At 33.0% G+C, this 15,792-nt stretch overlaps 1 protein-coding gene across 1 annotated transcript in view; it reads right to left on the bottom strand.

Annotated features, from left to right (window-relative positions):
• The window catches only part of LOC128983206 (glycine receptor subunit alpha-2-like), a 70,178-nt gene that overhangs the window by 12,721 nt on the left and 41,665 nt on the right, over positions 1 to 15,792 (bottom strand). The window contains exons 4-7 of the mRNA XM_054402412.1: positions 4,281 to 4,510; positions 3,801 to 3,883; positions 3,181 to 3,330; positions 378 to 576 (exon numbers count right to left, since the gene is read on the bottom strand). Of these exons, the coding sequence (XP_054258387.1) occupies positions 378 to 576; positions 3,181 to 3,330; positions 3,801 to 3,883; positions 4,281 to 4,510 (662 nt within the window). The remainder of the gene's footprint in view (positions 1 to 377; positions 577 to 3,180; positions 3,331 to 3,800; positions 3,884 to 4,280; positions 4,511 to 15,792) is intronic.

Genomic DNA, 15,792 nt, shown 5'->3' with positions numbered 1-15,792 from the left:
GTATGCAAACTCAGGACCGACAATTGAGCGGATAGATGGATGTAAATCAAGAATCTTCTCTCTAAATACAGTTAAAAAAAATAACATATTACAATATAACAACTAAAGTCGTCATCTCTTATGCCTATCGACCTCTGATATTCTTATAAGTAGTAAATCTACAAACTTAGTTAAGATTTTGTTAGAGCCATATTTGTATTTATAATTTGTCTTTCAATCCTGTCATTTAGAGTTAACGCAGCTGATGCAAATATTTTCCTCTAACTTTAACCATTAGATAAAACATACTCATAACCAGTAGATGCATAAACAGCTGTATTGTCAATTTTCAACGGATTTTTTGATGGAAGCGAGGACAAGTTGTAAGGTTGACTAACCTGACAGTGTCGAACATTGTGACCAATGACAGAAGAGTGGTGACCAACAACACCATGCGGCCTGGCACCACCTCGGGGATGACGACAAACCCACCCCACGACATGATGACAAACAGAGTGCTTGGCAGATACGTCTCTAGCAGGTGGCTCCGTATCTCTCGGCTCATTGTCATCTTCATGCGGGCGGTCGAGTGGTTGCCTGTAACACGCCCATTATACTAACTACCAATACCATCCTTTAGATGTATATTCGGGCTTTTGGGATTTCAATTTATATGAGTAGAACACCATGTAATGCGAGTCCTTGATCTCTGATCTTTGGGCTTTAAATGATCCTGGCTAAGAACCAAGAAGCCACATAATTGTTTGGATACATTAGTAAAAAAGCTATAATTCATTTAATACTTAAGCTTCAACCATTTACCACACTTTCTGGTGTTTTTAGTATTTAGTAAACCAGCCAATCAATCTATAGTTCAAATAATCATCTTTTTTTATTAGTACAAGTGTACCACGCCAGGGTGAGTATTTAAAGGCGAAGAAGATGCGTAAACGATTGTGTTGCATTCATGAGATTAGAACTGTTGAGTATAGATAGCCTACTCTTTGATGGAAATGTCAACATTTGCAACATTTTTAAAATACTTTCTGAAGACTCTTTATTTTATAACAAAATCTATATTTATTTATCATATCATTTTGTGAAAGTCCTAATGATGGCTTTGAAAATGTTGTATTTTTCTCAAGGAATTTAAAAAAATATTTTAATTAGTTTATCTTTGTTCATATATTTATGAAATCACAATTAATCACCACACATGACGTTGTCATTAAATAATCTTTTTTAATTTAGGATTTCTTTGAAAGAGACACTGCCATGTTTTACCCAATAGCTTGTTTGAGTTAATGTTTACGGCATTGTATTTTACTCACGAAAGCCTTTCATTTGATGTGCATATCTTAGACATGTGTAGGTTGATAGGGTAGCTCTTTTTCTATTATTTGTTAAAATACCTAAACGTCCTAGCACTTCATGCCATATTTCAGGCTATGAAATAGCTGTTCCCTTGCAAAAAAAAAAAATAAATAAAAAGTTCAACCGACATAATTTAGGTCTTTTTTCTTAAAATATTTCAACAAGATGTGTAGTTAAATGTGTATTATACAAAAGTACTCATTTTGACACAACTGAGATTGGAGTCCATAGGAGTGGTTGTACATACCTGAGGAGTCACTAAAGAATGGTCCTGAGGTGTCCTTGGTAGAAACTGAGAAACCAAATATGTAAGAGTCCTTGATAGCATGATACACTGTAACAAGCCGAGCAATTGTGTGTGCAAATCAATAATTAACAAGCAGAATATAAAATATGCCAACAGTGTGTATAGCTTACAGTACATTGAAACTTACTGCAAATGAATCGTGATGAATGGTGTGCTGAATAGAGTGTTAAAAATAAACGGTGTATACAATTAATATATTGTACAACATAAATAAAAAAATAGGAGTATAGCAGTAAGTTAAACGGATACAATATTTTAGTCCATGTTCGTAGTCCTTTTTAGATAAGGATATTTTTGTTCAACTATTATATGCAAGACAATGTTTGTTCATGGTCATATTGATCTACTATAAAAGGGCAGGCAGGACAGTATAACCTTTGAGTATATGGCTTAGGGCTAAATGTGTTTAATTCAGTCCTCAGCAGTAGTTCAACTTTGATATTATGTTAAGTTTGCATTTAGTGTAAGTACTTATAAGTACATTACTGAATATTTTAATGCAGGTGAGATCACATTACTATACTGTATTGAAATGGACTCTTACAACTATACTTTTTGTTTAAATTAAGTTATGGTCAAATTTTAAAATAAATAAATAATGAATAAGCTTACAACAAGCTACAACGCGTTGTAGTGAACAATTTCACATTGCTTTTCTTATTCGCAATGGAGAAGTCAAAATGATTCAAGCTATGTTAACAGATTCAACCCCCCAAGGCATTACTATTTTAGAAAGTAACTTTTCTAGAATCATAAAGAAATCAATTTTTGATGTTTATGATGCCACTAGTTTAAAAACAGGTTTTTTTAAGGAGTGCAAGTTTTTTGTCTTGTAGGGATTTGATTGCTATTCTTTTGAAATTTAGATCCAATCTGGCCACTTGCCGCAAAGCTGCAACTCTTATGTATACTGATTAGAGGTCGAATTGAAAGTATATTTTGGCATCCACCGACTAAGCTTGTGATCCTATTTTGAACTTTAATGCTCACCCTTGTCTGGCTCATTTAATAATAATAGCCATGCAATTATAGTTAATCTCTAACTATAATATAAGAAATAAATAAAAGGCATCCATAAAATTCTTCACTTACCATCACAATTATGCCCTAACTAAATCTTTAATATCATTTACCAAAAATTTGTCATGAACATTTCCAGAAATAAATCAAATAAAAAAAACATATTTTGGTTGAATTTTCAAATAAAGTAAAATTTACCTATTAAAGAGTAAAAAATGTAAAGCCATGTTAGCTACAGCTTGAAATGAGTAGTATGTAGTGTATGTAATGTCGCTTTATATCATGCATTCTCTATGCAAATCTTAATGTTTAATATTAATGACAATTGAAAAATTGTAGTAAAAGACTCAGTGAATAATTTATGAACAAGATAACGTGATTATGTGTTGAACATTAGTATCTCATACTTGATTCAATCTTTAATTTAGTATTTAGAAAATAAATTGTGCGGAGTTTATAAAGTGTTTTATCATTCAACAACTTAAGACATAACAAGTTACCTTCGCCATAGAAGACGTTGTGTGTTTTGTTCTCAGTTACGAAGGAGACGACGTATTTAGGCAGTCGGTAACCATCGCCGAAGTCCGAGGGGAAGCTGAGAGGAGGATCGTTGCGCCAGACAAACTTCATGTCATCAGCTGTGTATTTGTCTGTCGGATTATACAGTAGTATGAACAAATTATGTTGATAGCTACTTTTAACTGGGTGGTGAATATAACCTGCATCGTTTAGGTTAAATTAATTTGATTATTAATTAATCAGAAGTACATATTATTTTATGTTTATATTTTGTAATTATCAATAATTGTTTGCTTATCTATATTACAGGATCATCAATCAAAGCTTGATTATCAATCGACATTAATCTACTTGTCTAAAAAATAACCATAGTGTATAAATAGTTTTATTTGTGAACATGATTTTTATAAACAGTTTTTAATTGTCGATAGTTTAAAAATTACTATTGATGTTTTGGCAGATTTGTAATTTAAAAAGATACTTTTATTAAAACTCATTGGCCCTTGTGTGCTTCAGAAACGGAGTCTCTGGCCCTAGCTTGTGTTGATTACCATCCAATAAAACTATTTGTATCAATTGTATAACAAAGTTATTAACTTACAACTGCTGAAGTCCACTGCACACTCCTGAACATCCAGAGGGTACAACACGAAGTCCATATCACATTTGATTATCACAGTCGCTCTGGAAAATGTACAGATTAATTAATTTTATTCTATAAAGTTAATCTATATATTCAAGGTAGGCAATATATTCAGGGTATTAAAGGTCGGTACCCCGTAATACCCTATATAATAGGTATAAAGTACCCCGTATTTTTTTTTGTTTTAATATTGAATGAGAAGCAATAACAATTTATTAAAAGGTTGGCAATATTATTAGATTTGAAATTCTGATAAATCTGCAAGACAATCACCTAACCCCCTTCATAGCAACACTACAATGGTATCACGAGTGCTGACCATTGGCTTTGCTAAGCTGACAAATATATAATTTAAATGCTTCGTTACTGATTACTATTCTCATGATGCTGTCCTATTATTTAGTTTTTCTGTACGTGACCTATGGTCATGGAACTCACCCTATGCTGACACGCATGGTTTGGTTGCGGAACAGCCGCACAGAGGTCATGTCCTGGAACAACGAGAGAACCTTCATCTCTCTCAGCTGGCGGATGTACAGGTCTGGCACCCAGAAGCTGTTCTCCTTCCCCCACGTCAGCTCCAGGTGATCCTCTCCAGACATGTTGTCAGCGATCCTGATACGTCGGTCCGTCCAGTACACTTGGAGAAACACCTCCAGCGATATCTCCTACAACACATTGACCATGGTAATCAGACCGAAAAATTAGAATTGCATGTATCCTAATAAACAACACATGTTGTAGGAAAAACTGAATTTTCCTCGTTATATGAGAAAAAACTCAAAATTCTTACATGTTTGAAATTTTGTGTAAACGTAGCCTTTTCTTAACAAGTTTCTCTGCAAAAACCAATACGATTTGCATAGCTTGGTTTAGCCTTCTTGAAATTTAAAATCGTTAGTTTTGCATTATTCTATTGCTTTTATTGATCATTGAGAATGTTACAAGTATGTTTATAAAACAGTCTTTTCTGAAGAATCCCACTCATTGTAAGCACTTCATGGGTGGCGGCCTTTTGTTATTAGACAGGTGAACCCTTAATAGTTTAAAATAATTGTGTGAATGAACTAAAATAATTTGCCTCTACAAAAATAATTAATAATAAGTAGGCTATAATAGGTCAATAATTAATTTTAGGTGAGTCGATGGCTCGGTTGGTAGCGTCACGGACTTCGGCCCAGGGCAGCGATGACGTGGGTTCGTATTCTTGTCACTGCCGCAAACATTTTATCAGTACAGTTCACCTTCGTACTGTACCTTGCTTTGCTGGATACGTTCCACGCACAGATCTGTAGTCTATGTGGACGGGAAAATTCAAGGTTAAAAGAGGCCGCCAACCTCTTAAGAAATGTTTCATAAAAAACGTATTGCTTATTTCCGAAAGGAATTGGTGTGGATGAAATTATCGAGGTTATAAAAACGTTTTGGGATATTTTATATCACTTTGGTATTTACTGTAATTCTGAACATAAATAGTAAAGTACCTAAAGTGTGTGTAGGATTTTGGGATTGGGGACTGGTTTAAAAACATATTTTTATTCCTTCCTCTCATCACTTCACACATTATAAACGATCTAAATTAAATGATATTACCAACAAAAATGCAACTCTTTTAAATAAATGAACACCATAATACTCTTATCAGGGTTACACGATAAATGGATAAACTCTGACAAATATTAGCAGTTAAATTGAAAACAAACAACAAGAGAGTATATGTGAAATACTCTCCCTCTAAATTTAAAAACCGGCAAAACTGTTTTCTATATCTGCGAGGAAACTTGCAAAAACGAGACGTAGGTGTGGACAGAACTTTGGGCTTCCATGAATATGTAAATGCTGCGTCCACATCGAGATGTTGAACATGGAAGATGTTCATTTGTAGCCGACGCTGCGTTTGCCCTCTCCCAGGCAAACATCAACTTCCACGTTTTTGTTTACCTTTTACTTGTTAAGCGACTTCAAATATATTTTTAACCTGTGGTTGTTTCCATACCTTTACTATCAGAGGTTGGTTTTAATATAATCTTTATCTCAGACAGAGAGTTGTTGTAATACTAGTCAAAGGTTGTAAAATTCCTCGGTATTTCAATGCAAAACAGTGTTGGATATATTCGATATATTTTATTACAATTTCACATTTTATTCATCGCACTTTCAAAGTAATCCTACTTTGGTTATTAATTAGATTTAATTTTGCTTGTCACGATAATTTTAGGGGTATACCTTGCTAAATGTCAAACTTGAACCTCTTTAGACCATTGGGTTATAACCATTATGTTTATAATAAAACATTATATGTACACAGTTTTCTTACTTGTGTAGGGCCTATTGTTAAATTGTTAACAATATAGGAAATGTTTAAATAATGTTTGTGGGGGGATTTTGCAGACACGTGACCAGTAAAGTAGATTTGTACGCTGGACGACAAACTGCCATCCAAAATATACAATATACATACATTTCATGTAATAAAAGTACACATTGGAGAGTAAGCCTAAAACATATTTATACAAAAGTCTGGTTTTTAGATACATGTATTACAAAATGTAAGTCTAGTATGATGAAAAATATAAAATAAATAAGAACTAATAAATTAAAGACTTTAAGTTGACAAAGCGCCTTGACAAGGATCTGCAAAACTACAGCAGTAGTTAGATTGCTTCGAGAGATTTGAAGGCGTTTCACTTGACTAAGCTGGAACCGTACTATAGCCTCTATCTCTCTACTCACTTACCTAGAACGCTTAATAGTTAAGGAGAAAATTACAAAAAAAATGTAAATTTAAAATTGTCTTGTTATTTTGATGGAGAATAAAATAAAACTTCGTACTTTGCTTGTTTATAAATATATTTTGATCATTTAGTTTATCAATTTATTTCATACGAAGCTTTTGATATTCCATTTAAAACACACGTTAATACTTTCCCCATAACAGAAAGTGTTTAAACCTAATATTTGTAATTGAGAAATAAATCGGACAAGTTATGAAACTGAAAAGCCAACCAAGCATATTTAAATTCATCTAGTACGCAGATTTGCTTTGGCGGGGGTATTATTTTAGATTTTGTTCGACCCGTATAAGAAAAAAAATTGTAACTTGAACGTTTTTTACATGATTAGGGATGGGATTGAATACGTTTATACATATGTAAAATTTTGGCCTTTGGATCGCATTTTTTGGCAAGCGTTTCAAAATGTAGATATTAACACCTCATTATTTTTATTGATAACCATTTAAAATTAACTTTAGTCCTCGTATGCCTTGAAGCGATAACCTTATTGATTGACTACTTTTACTATTTTACCGCGAAATGCATTGTTATTCATAACATTTTCTTGATGTTGGTTTATTTGTATAACGTCCCAGTTTGTACAATTGCGCTTACTATAAATTATAAATTAAGTAAACGGGATAGTTTTCTTGCTCTAATTTTTATGGATTGTTATTACCTACTGTTACTTTGTTATTGGAAGTGCAATGTTTGAGTAAATATTCCTAAAACTTTATTCAGTAAAATAATCTCAAAACTCCACATAAACCACATAAACCACTACGCAGTCCTGTTGCAGTGCCCCAGACAAGACTCTCTATATACAAGACTCACCCATCATCAAAGTTGCTTTACAATAAATAACACCGCATTTCTTATCATTGTGATCCATCGTGTGTTCGTGATGAATTGTTGACAAAAGTGTATAAACTGTACTATGATCAGAGCATTTTATAACTCAGCACTTAAAACTTCATCCACAAGTTGAGGCTAAGTTTTTTCAGAGACGCAAACACATGCATATTCAATCAAGGGACTGCGTCATCATATTCAATTCTTCACTCTTTATCTCTAGAATTTCTTTTCACTTTTACAATTTACATATAAAAAGGTTTTGTTAAACAATAAATATTATTTTGTGATTATTTTGTATTATTTACTTACAAATTATAAACACGGTTCTTGGCATGCCTGCTCACCTAGTAATCTATTTACTTTTATTGGTTCATGGTGTAAGTCAACTTATTAAATGAAAATAAAACATAACAAATACTTTGGATTGGATAGTTAATAGACTAAATGGATAGACATTAATTAAATTTCTAAATAAATCTGAACGCCTCAGTAGTTTCAATAATTAATAACTACTAGAAAAATGAAACAACAATCAAACTACGTATATACAATTTGACCTTAAACAATTCTTGTGACTTATAGTAATTTCTATGTTTCGTATTGACTATCCTTATCAGTTTGATCCAACAAGTTTTACACTTAAATTCAATAAGGTTTTTCCATGTAACATTCCTTTACCAGCTTTCCTACTTAATCGAGTTTTACGGTTGTGGTGTCATTTTAAGGCTTATGATCCAGCACACATGCGAATGGGAATTAAAAAGGCAATTTTCCTTGGGGCCTCGCCCACGTTTAATTTATTCCTTGAGTTCATTTTCAAAGATCCAGTTATGCTTACCAACTTTTTTTATAACAGTTTATAATTATGTGAATTTAACAGCTGTCCCTTCAGTTGAATGATAAACCACAGCCATATTGTAAACAAGAGACTACGCAGTTTATGAAAATAGTACCTGGGGACCGAGCTCGGGGAAAATCATTCCCCCACTCTGCGATGCCAGCTTTTACTACTTCCTTCACCACGTCCTACGTCATGGACCTGTTTCCTTCCCTTCTCATAGCATTTAAGTATTACAGATACATTAATCTAACTGCCACAAACGGTTCCCACACTCTGTGATGCTAAGCTTTACTACTTCCTACGTCGTGGACCTGTTTTCATCTCTTTCCATAGCATTTTAGTATTTTAAATACATCAATCTAATTGCCACAAACATTTCCCACACTCCGCACTGCTAGCATTTACTTCCTCTTTCACCATTTCCTATGTCTTGGACATGTTAAAAAGAAAAATGATTTATGGCCAATGTTTTGTCTATAAGCTGCGGTGTTTGTGGCGTCTGTTATGTCTGTTTTGTTACGTCAGAAAAAAATGTATTAAATATTTCTGACACTAAGGCAGGTTTGCAAATCTTTTTCCCTCCTTCGACTTCAAGACACACTTTATCAACATGTTTGTTCTTTGGGGCCGTAAAACCTTAAAACTGTTTTAAGCAATCTTAGTTTTGAAAAGGTAAATGGGTAAAGCACTGGATTCATTTTGCCTCAGAAATAGGTTGTGGACTTGTGTAACTGCACAATTTGCGCTCGGCCCCCGCTCGTTTATACCTTATTTGCAACAGTGATGGTTATGTTTTAATAACTTCTTCATTAGCAAGTAAAGTGGTGTAGAATTAATTCTATCCGTTCACTGTTAAACGTAAAGTGGCATAATTACACTTTTAATATTTAATAAATACAAGTTATTATTCACGTGATAGTCCCGGATCAATAATAAATATACATTAAAATAACAAATACATTAATCAACATTGTACAAATGTATTTAAGTTTTACATTAAGTACACCAATACAATAGAATCTCAAAAAGCATTGAAAAATCCAAGTAGTGAGACGTTGTACGGCACAAAGCAGTGTAGCGCGAACTAGCATGTTTACAAATAATAAAACCGCTGCTGTATGTAAACGTAATACAAGACAGCATTGCGCAATAAACAAGTCTGAGTGGTTCAGTAAACCTTAGTATGTATTGGAGTTGCAGGCGGCCAGCTACACAATGCTCGCTCTTTACAGTTTTGTCAGCTGTACTGACTTTTACTACCTAACAAAATACATTGCTACACTTATGTTCTTTCACTTTCAGACTAAATCTAGGACTTTCATTTGGTTTATGTTTAGATAAAACAAAATATTGTACTAATTTGTATATTGTATGTATGGCTTACAATACATTACTTGTTAAGTGTTTCTGTATTAGTGTTTAGAGAATAAACATTGCACTAATGTAGCATAATAAATTATATGCTATATCATGGTTGTATTCAGAAATAACACAAGAAAAACGCAAATACTTATGTATTCACTTGGACTATGGTACCATATTTAGCATTATAAAACAATAAATCGACTTGCTAAAAAGATAAAAAATAACCTTAGGCAATTTTCATTACTAACCCCGAATTTTAAGGAAGTTATTAATTTGTATGTACTTATTTGATTTAAATGTATAAAAATTAAAGGCATTTGATAAAAAAAATTTCATATACTTTTTCTGATCTTAAATAAATGTACTAAAACTTGGCGAAAACAGGTTTGGATGGTAATTGGATCTCAAACCAACTACATTAAGTATGGACAAATTATAGAGCCACTGTCAAGGTGACATTGAACTAATTCCTATTCTGAAAAAAGTTTAAAGAGGCAACGCTTCGGCGAGGAACCAAATTTATCTCGAAAGAGAATAAGAGATATTTATTAGAGAAGCGACGCTTTCGAAATTGTATCAAGGTTGGATGTTAAATCTGATAAATATGCTGCTGCCGTAACAAGGTTTCGTTATGTTACTTAAGGAAAATTAATGTATGTGTTTACACGACACGTAGCTACTGTTCTCCTGTAATCCGCCCAAGACTGATTTATTGCAACAATCCTGGTAATCAATTAACTGTGAAAAGACTAATTATTATTGTTGTGATTTGGAATGTTGTGATTCTTAACAATTAAAATCACCCCATGAAACGCTGCACCTGCTAATCGTAGTCGTAGTATCTTTATGCGTTGCCAACTTATTATCAAGCGTGCCTAACAAAAACACTCTGTTTTGTGTTGTTTGGTTTGAATACTGGAGTGCGGAAAAAGTAAAATGAATGCGGCATAAGTGATTAAATGAAGGAAATAACTTAGCTACTTCGCTTACTATAATCAGTGCAAGGAAGGCCACCTTGTCAGGTGACTGTAGGAATAAGATATTAAATTTTGTTATTTTGGGTTTGGCATTATCGAAACTTGGCTACTTCATTAACCGTGGCTAAAAAGTTGAACCTGGGCCAAATCAACTACGATGAATGTCTTCTGTAAAAAGGACAAATACATGAACTTAATGAACATGTACATAACATAATGAACATAACATTGTACGTGAACATAATGAATACAAAGTTCGAAGCTGCTGTTTTAAATATGGCGTATTTTGAATAATTAGATACGCCAATAAATAAATATATCTTATGATTTCGAAGATCATAAGTATTGTTCTAAGTAGCCTACTTAGAACAAAATGAGTTGTGCGTGCACTTTAGATTTAGAAACGGAGACATAAGAAATATTATTACTTCCCATAGAGTAGCAGAATATTTGGAGGCGTCTAGACAGCGGTGTTTTGTGTGTACCAGAGCAAGTTAGTATTTTGCCGAGAGAGTTGGTAACACCAGATTGTTGGCTGCTCTCCAATATACAGTCAGTTTCATCGACCTGCTCCGACAACTTTATTACACATTTCTGTCTAGAATTGTATTAAATATTACAATCGGGTATAATATTATTATTTGCAAGCATGTATAAGTTAATAAAAGTCGACTTATTCTAATTGGCACTAACATGTCTCCTCTAACGTGTTTGCTGTAACAGGGATATTTCTAGATTATCAGCTTGAGCATCATTGGTTCAAACCCCCGGGGTTATTTATAGAACGATAAAAAATACTTATATAACATACAAAAAATATGGCAAAGCGTTCAGGAACAACCTGTACATAAAATATTGGTAAGTGGGGTTTCAAGCTGGATGAAAGTAAAAAATATATTTACTTCACGCAGGTGAATGTTGTGCAACGAGCGGAAGCGAGTTGCATAATTCACCTAAGTGATGTAAACACGCTCTTGCGTAACGTGTAACGTACAAGATTTTACCTGACCCGACAATATACATGGGTAATGTAAATAGCTATTAAAAGTTAAAAGTCACTCATAAACATATTTCTGATTCTATGAATTACTATCATATGCCAATCATATTGCCAACGACGTATTTGACAAATTGTGTTCTCATTCTTGTCCAATAAGAGGACTGTTTCGATACTCATTGATATAAGTATTAATCTTTTGCTAAACTGGATTGATATTATACAAGCACAACGTTAAGTTACTGCAATGAAGAAGGTGAATGTGAAAGTAGAAGTGGCTTACAAATTGCTATGAATATTTAACTGCTGTTTCATCAGCAGTGCCGTAGTGCGAAAATACAATATCAGATAACGTATAACAACGGTAGTGTATAAATAGACAACCTCCGCTACTTCTAGCTCACGCGAGAACGAGTACTTACTGGACTTGGATGTCCAGGGAATCAGATATATCGCAGATAGCACCGCTACTCTCATGCAGATGTCATTATTATTTCAGAGGCTTGGAATATCAAACGCCAATACACTCTGTTTGGCGGTCGAACAGGTCAATCTGTTACGTCAATCACTGGATTTGAAACTGCGATTCAACAGATATGATGACAGTCGTATATTGACCGTGTATAAGTGTGTATGCAACATTTGGAATAACGGAAAAAGCTGGATGGCGATGGTTGCAAGCTGTGCAAATCACTAACTAGACCAAATTAGGCTTTAAATCATTAGATATTATTTTCATTGGGTAAGTTATAAATTACTTAAAAATATAACTAAAAATACTAGTTTTTTACTGAAATTAACAGTTTTAAAAATCTACTTTCTATACTTTCTATACATAGACGTATTGGTTTCGTCAAAATTTTCGAGTTTTAGCTTTGAGTCCCTCTGAACCCAAAAAGTGGTTTTTGAAGTCATGCGTTGTGTGTGTGTTTGTGTATTTTTAATGGTGATTAGCCAATAAAACCCATAAAATAACGGAAAAATAAGATCTTTGCGAAAATGGCCCAAACGATTTTTATAAAAAATGGTATGATATAGTCCATTAAATTCTGAAAAAAATAGTACAAATCGCATTTCCGTAAAAAGTACGGTTCAAAAGTTATTGTAACTTATGTTATTTCCCATAAAACCCCAATAAAGTTAACAAAATATCGGATTTTAAGAAAAAAGTCGGTTTTGATTAAAATTATGCGTTATGGTCCTTATAATTCCAAACAAAAATTGTACAACCGGGATTGCTGTAACAATTACGGTTCAAAAGCTGCAACTTTTGTGATTCATCCCTATAGAATATCGTAATTACTCCCATCGCTTACCCATGATAAAGGTTGTTTGCAAGCTTATGGGAGATAGTATGTGCCAGTTTGCTGATACTGTTTATTTTGCATTTATGACAGCATGTAATTGTTCCTATACTGGTTTTGTTTTTCAAATCTATTGTTTTGTCAACTTGTTCAGATAGTTTGTTATTTATAGTTGTTACTTATAGTTTGTTATTTATAGTTTGTTATTTATAGCTTGTTATTTATAGTTGTTATTTATCTTTTATGTCTTGTTATTGAAGTCTTGTTTTCCAGTTTTTTTCACTACTTTTGTACTGGCCTGTGATTTTTGTTTCCTTCTTTCTGTAAGACAATAATTGTATTTTTCTGTAAAAATGGTGCAACCGTTTATGAATAAATAAATAAACATGTAATTTGTACTAGCAAAAACAAAAAGCTGTATTATTACAATGACAACTGTCAAAGTAGGATTGTTTACAGTTATGTTTATGTTTTAATTTAATAATTGGTGACAATCATTCAACAGAGATACATCGATACTTGGTGTGTGTTTCAAAATGATGCAATGGAATACCACGGAAAAATAAACTATAGTCAATCTAAATAATTAAAGATATATCGAATGGACAGAGTGTGTACGTACACTGCAGAGCATTAAAATGGAAAGATGGGCCTGCTGGAATGTGTTGTTCTGGTGGAAAAGTTTCTTTACCTGTATTAGAACAGATGATACAGCTATGAAATAACTTATGAAAGAGCTAATACAGCTTGGAGAAGCTGAAGAGTCGTGGAATTTTCAGTTTCAAGATCTTATGTTAACATGATTTGTTTAACTGTGCGTGACGCAATGAATAATGATAATATCTTATTTTTGTGATCATTGGCGAAGCCACTACGGATAATTGAGCGGAGTGAGCAAAGCTCTTATATTACACCCCTGCTTTTGTTTTACAAATACTTCTCTTGAACGGCTGAATAGATCAGCACGAAATTTAGCACAGACATAGTAACCAACTGTGGGAAGGTATAAATCTGAAATGATAGAAATCGAACAACAGGGCTTTTCCCCACACGAGATTAAACTTTTGGAAATTTAACATGGACCTTAAGGGTTAATTAGTTGCCATGGTAGTATTTGTAAGATAACAATAAAAAAGTAAACAAAAGTCGTAACATATGTGTATCAATAAATCACAAAACTAGTACATTACAAAATAGAATACACAAGGGAAGAACAATCTGATTGATACAGTTGAGCATTATTATTGTTACAAAATGAATAACCAATTGGAATTATAAACCACTGACTTTAGATAATGCAAATAGATATTTAATTTGCATGAACCTAACGAGTCATTGACTTTAACTTCAAGTAGATATCTCGTTTACGTGAACCAAATGTACCATTGACTTTGGATACTGCAAGTAGACATTTTATGAACCAAATGTAACATTGACATTAGATAATGCAATTAGACAACCTATTATTTATGTGAACCATATGTATCTTTGACTTAGGATTCGTTAAGGAGACATCATGTACGTGGACTAGATTTACCATTGCAAGTAGACTGTACTGCACGTAGACATCCCATTTACTGTACGTATAACAGACGTAGGATTGACTTTAAAAAAGTATTTGATTATTATGCTTGCTCCGCTCAGTATTGCAAGCAGACAACTGCATTGTACACCTAGTTATTGTAATGATTGTAATACTCTGTTTATTTCTTATGTTGTATAATATTTAGGGTTATACCATCGCAGGAGAAGCCACGGGTACGAGCTAGCTTTGACAAAACTTCTATATACTGATAAAACATGTGTTCTTTTACATAAACGTCTTATGTTTAGTCCCACGCGTGATAAAATGCTACTAGTACTGCTAGATAATTCTTAAACAGTTACTACGGCTAAAACGTCTTTTATACACTTAATAATCTTCTTTAGACAAAAGGAAACACAAAGCTATTGACAACGTTTATTAAACGGTTAATAAACTCGTCGAATTAATATTTTGATTACCGTACTTCTCTTACGAGAGCTAATCAATTTTAGAACTGAACCGATGCTCGTTTAAATATTGTTGACTTCACCTCAACTTCTCTCTTTTGAGTTTTAAAATGTCTATTTTATGCAGCAGTTTGGTTTATTTGAATAAAGCTTAACTGGTTACTTTTGCGTTTCATTAGTTTGACATATTTTTTTTCTATTTTATTTAGCATCACTTATTAAAATAGTATTTAATCGGCTTTTCTTTGCAACGAACCTAACCATTTTAACTGAAATAAATTTATTATTTTAACATTAATAATAATCCCTTATTTTATTAATATATGTTTGTAATTTATGATGTTGGAGAAAACAACAGATAACTGTGTTAAACATATCACAGGGAGTATGATTTATCTATGATATCACGTTCATACATTTCCAGATAGAGTAGTATTTAAAGTGATACTTTTATCAACATTTTTTATTTGGATAGACTAGTCTACAATGCACTTCACGCACAATCCAATTCATTATTGACAATTTGTTTAAATAAAGGCCTGGAGCGGAGGGTAACATTTCAACCACCCAGTTCTGATTAAGTGCCTATGGTTTCCGCAAATTGATGTTATGTTGAAACAATCAATCAATAATTCAGTTAAGTTGGTATATAGACAATCTGCTAACAAAATAAATGCATCGCACACTTGTAAAATAAGACGGTGAGCCGTTAAAATTCATTCTTGAAACATGCATAGGCAAAATAAAGCGAAAAATTTGAGGTTTTGGCGAGCTTTGCAAGGTTTTAATTTACATTTTATAGTATACCCTCGCCGAGCTCAAGGCGTTTTACTGCCTTTTACTGC

The sequence above is a fragment of the Macrosteles quadrilineatus genome, unplaced genomic scaffold, assembly GCF_028750875.1.
Source record: "Macrosteles quadrilineatus isolate MER2022 unplaced genomic scaffold, UCM_ALF_1.0 Scaffold_1__1_contigs__length_201487025, whole genome shotgun sequence".
Taxonomy (NCBI): Eukaryota; Metazoa; Arthropoda; class Insecta; order Hemiptera; family Cicadellidae; genus Macrosteles; species Macrosteles quadrilineatus.
This window is presented reverse-complemented; position numbering and strand designations above follow the sequence as displayed.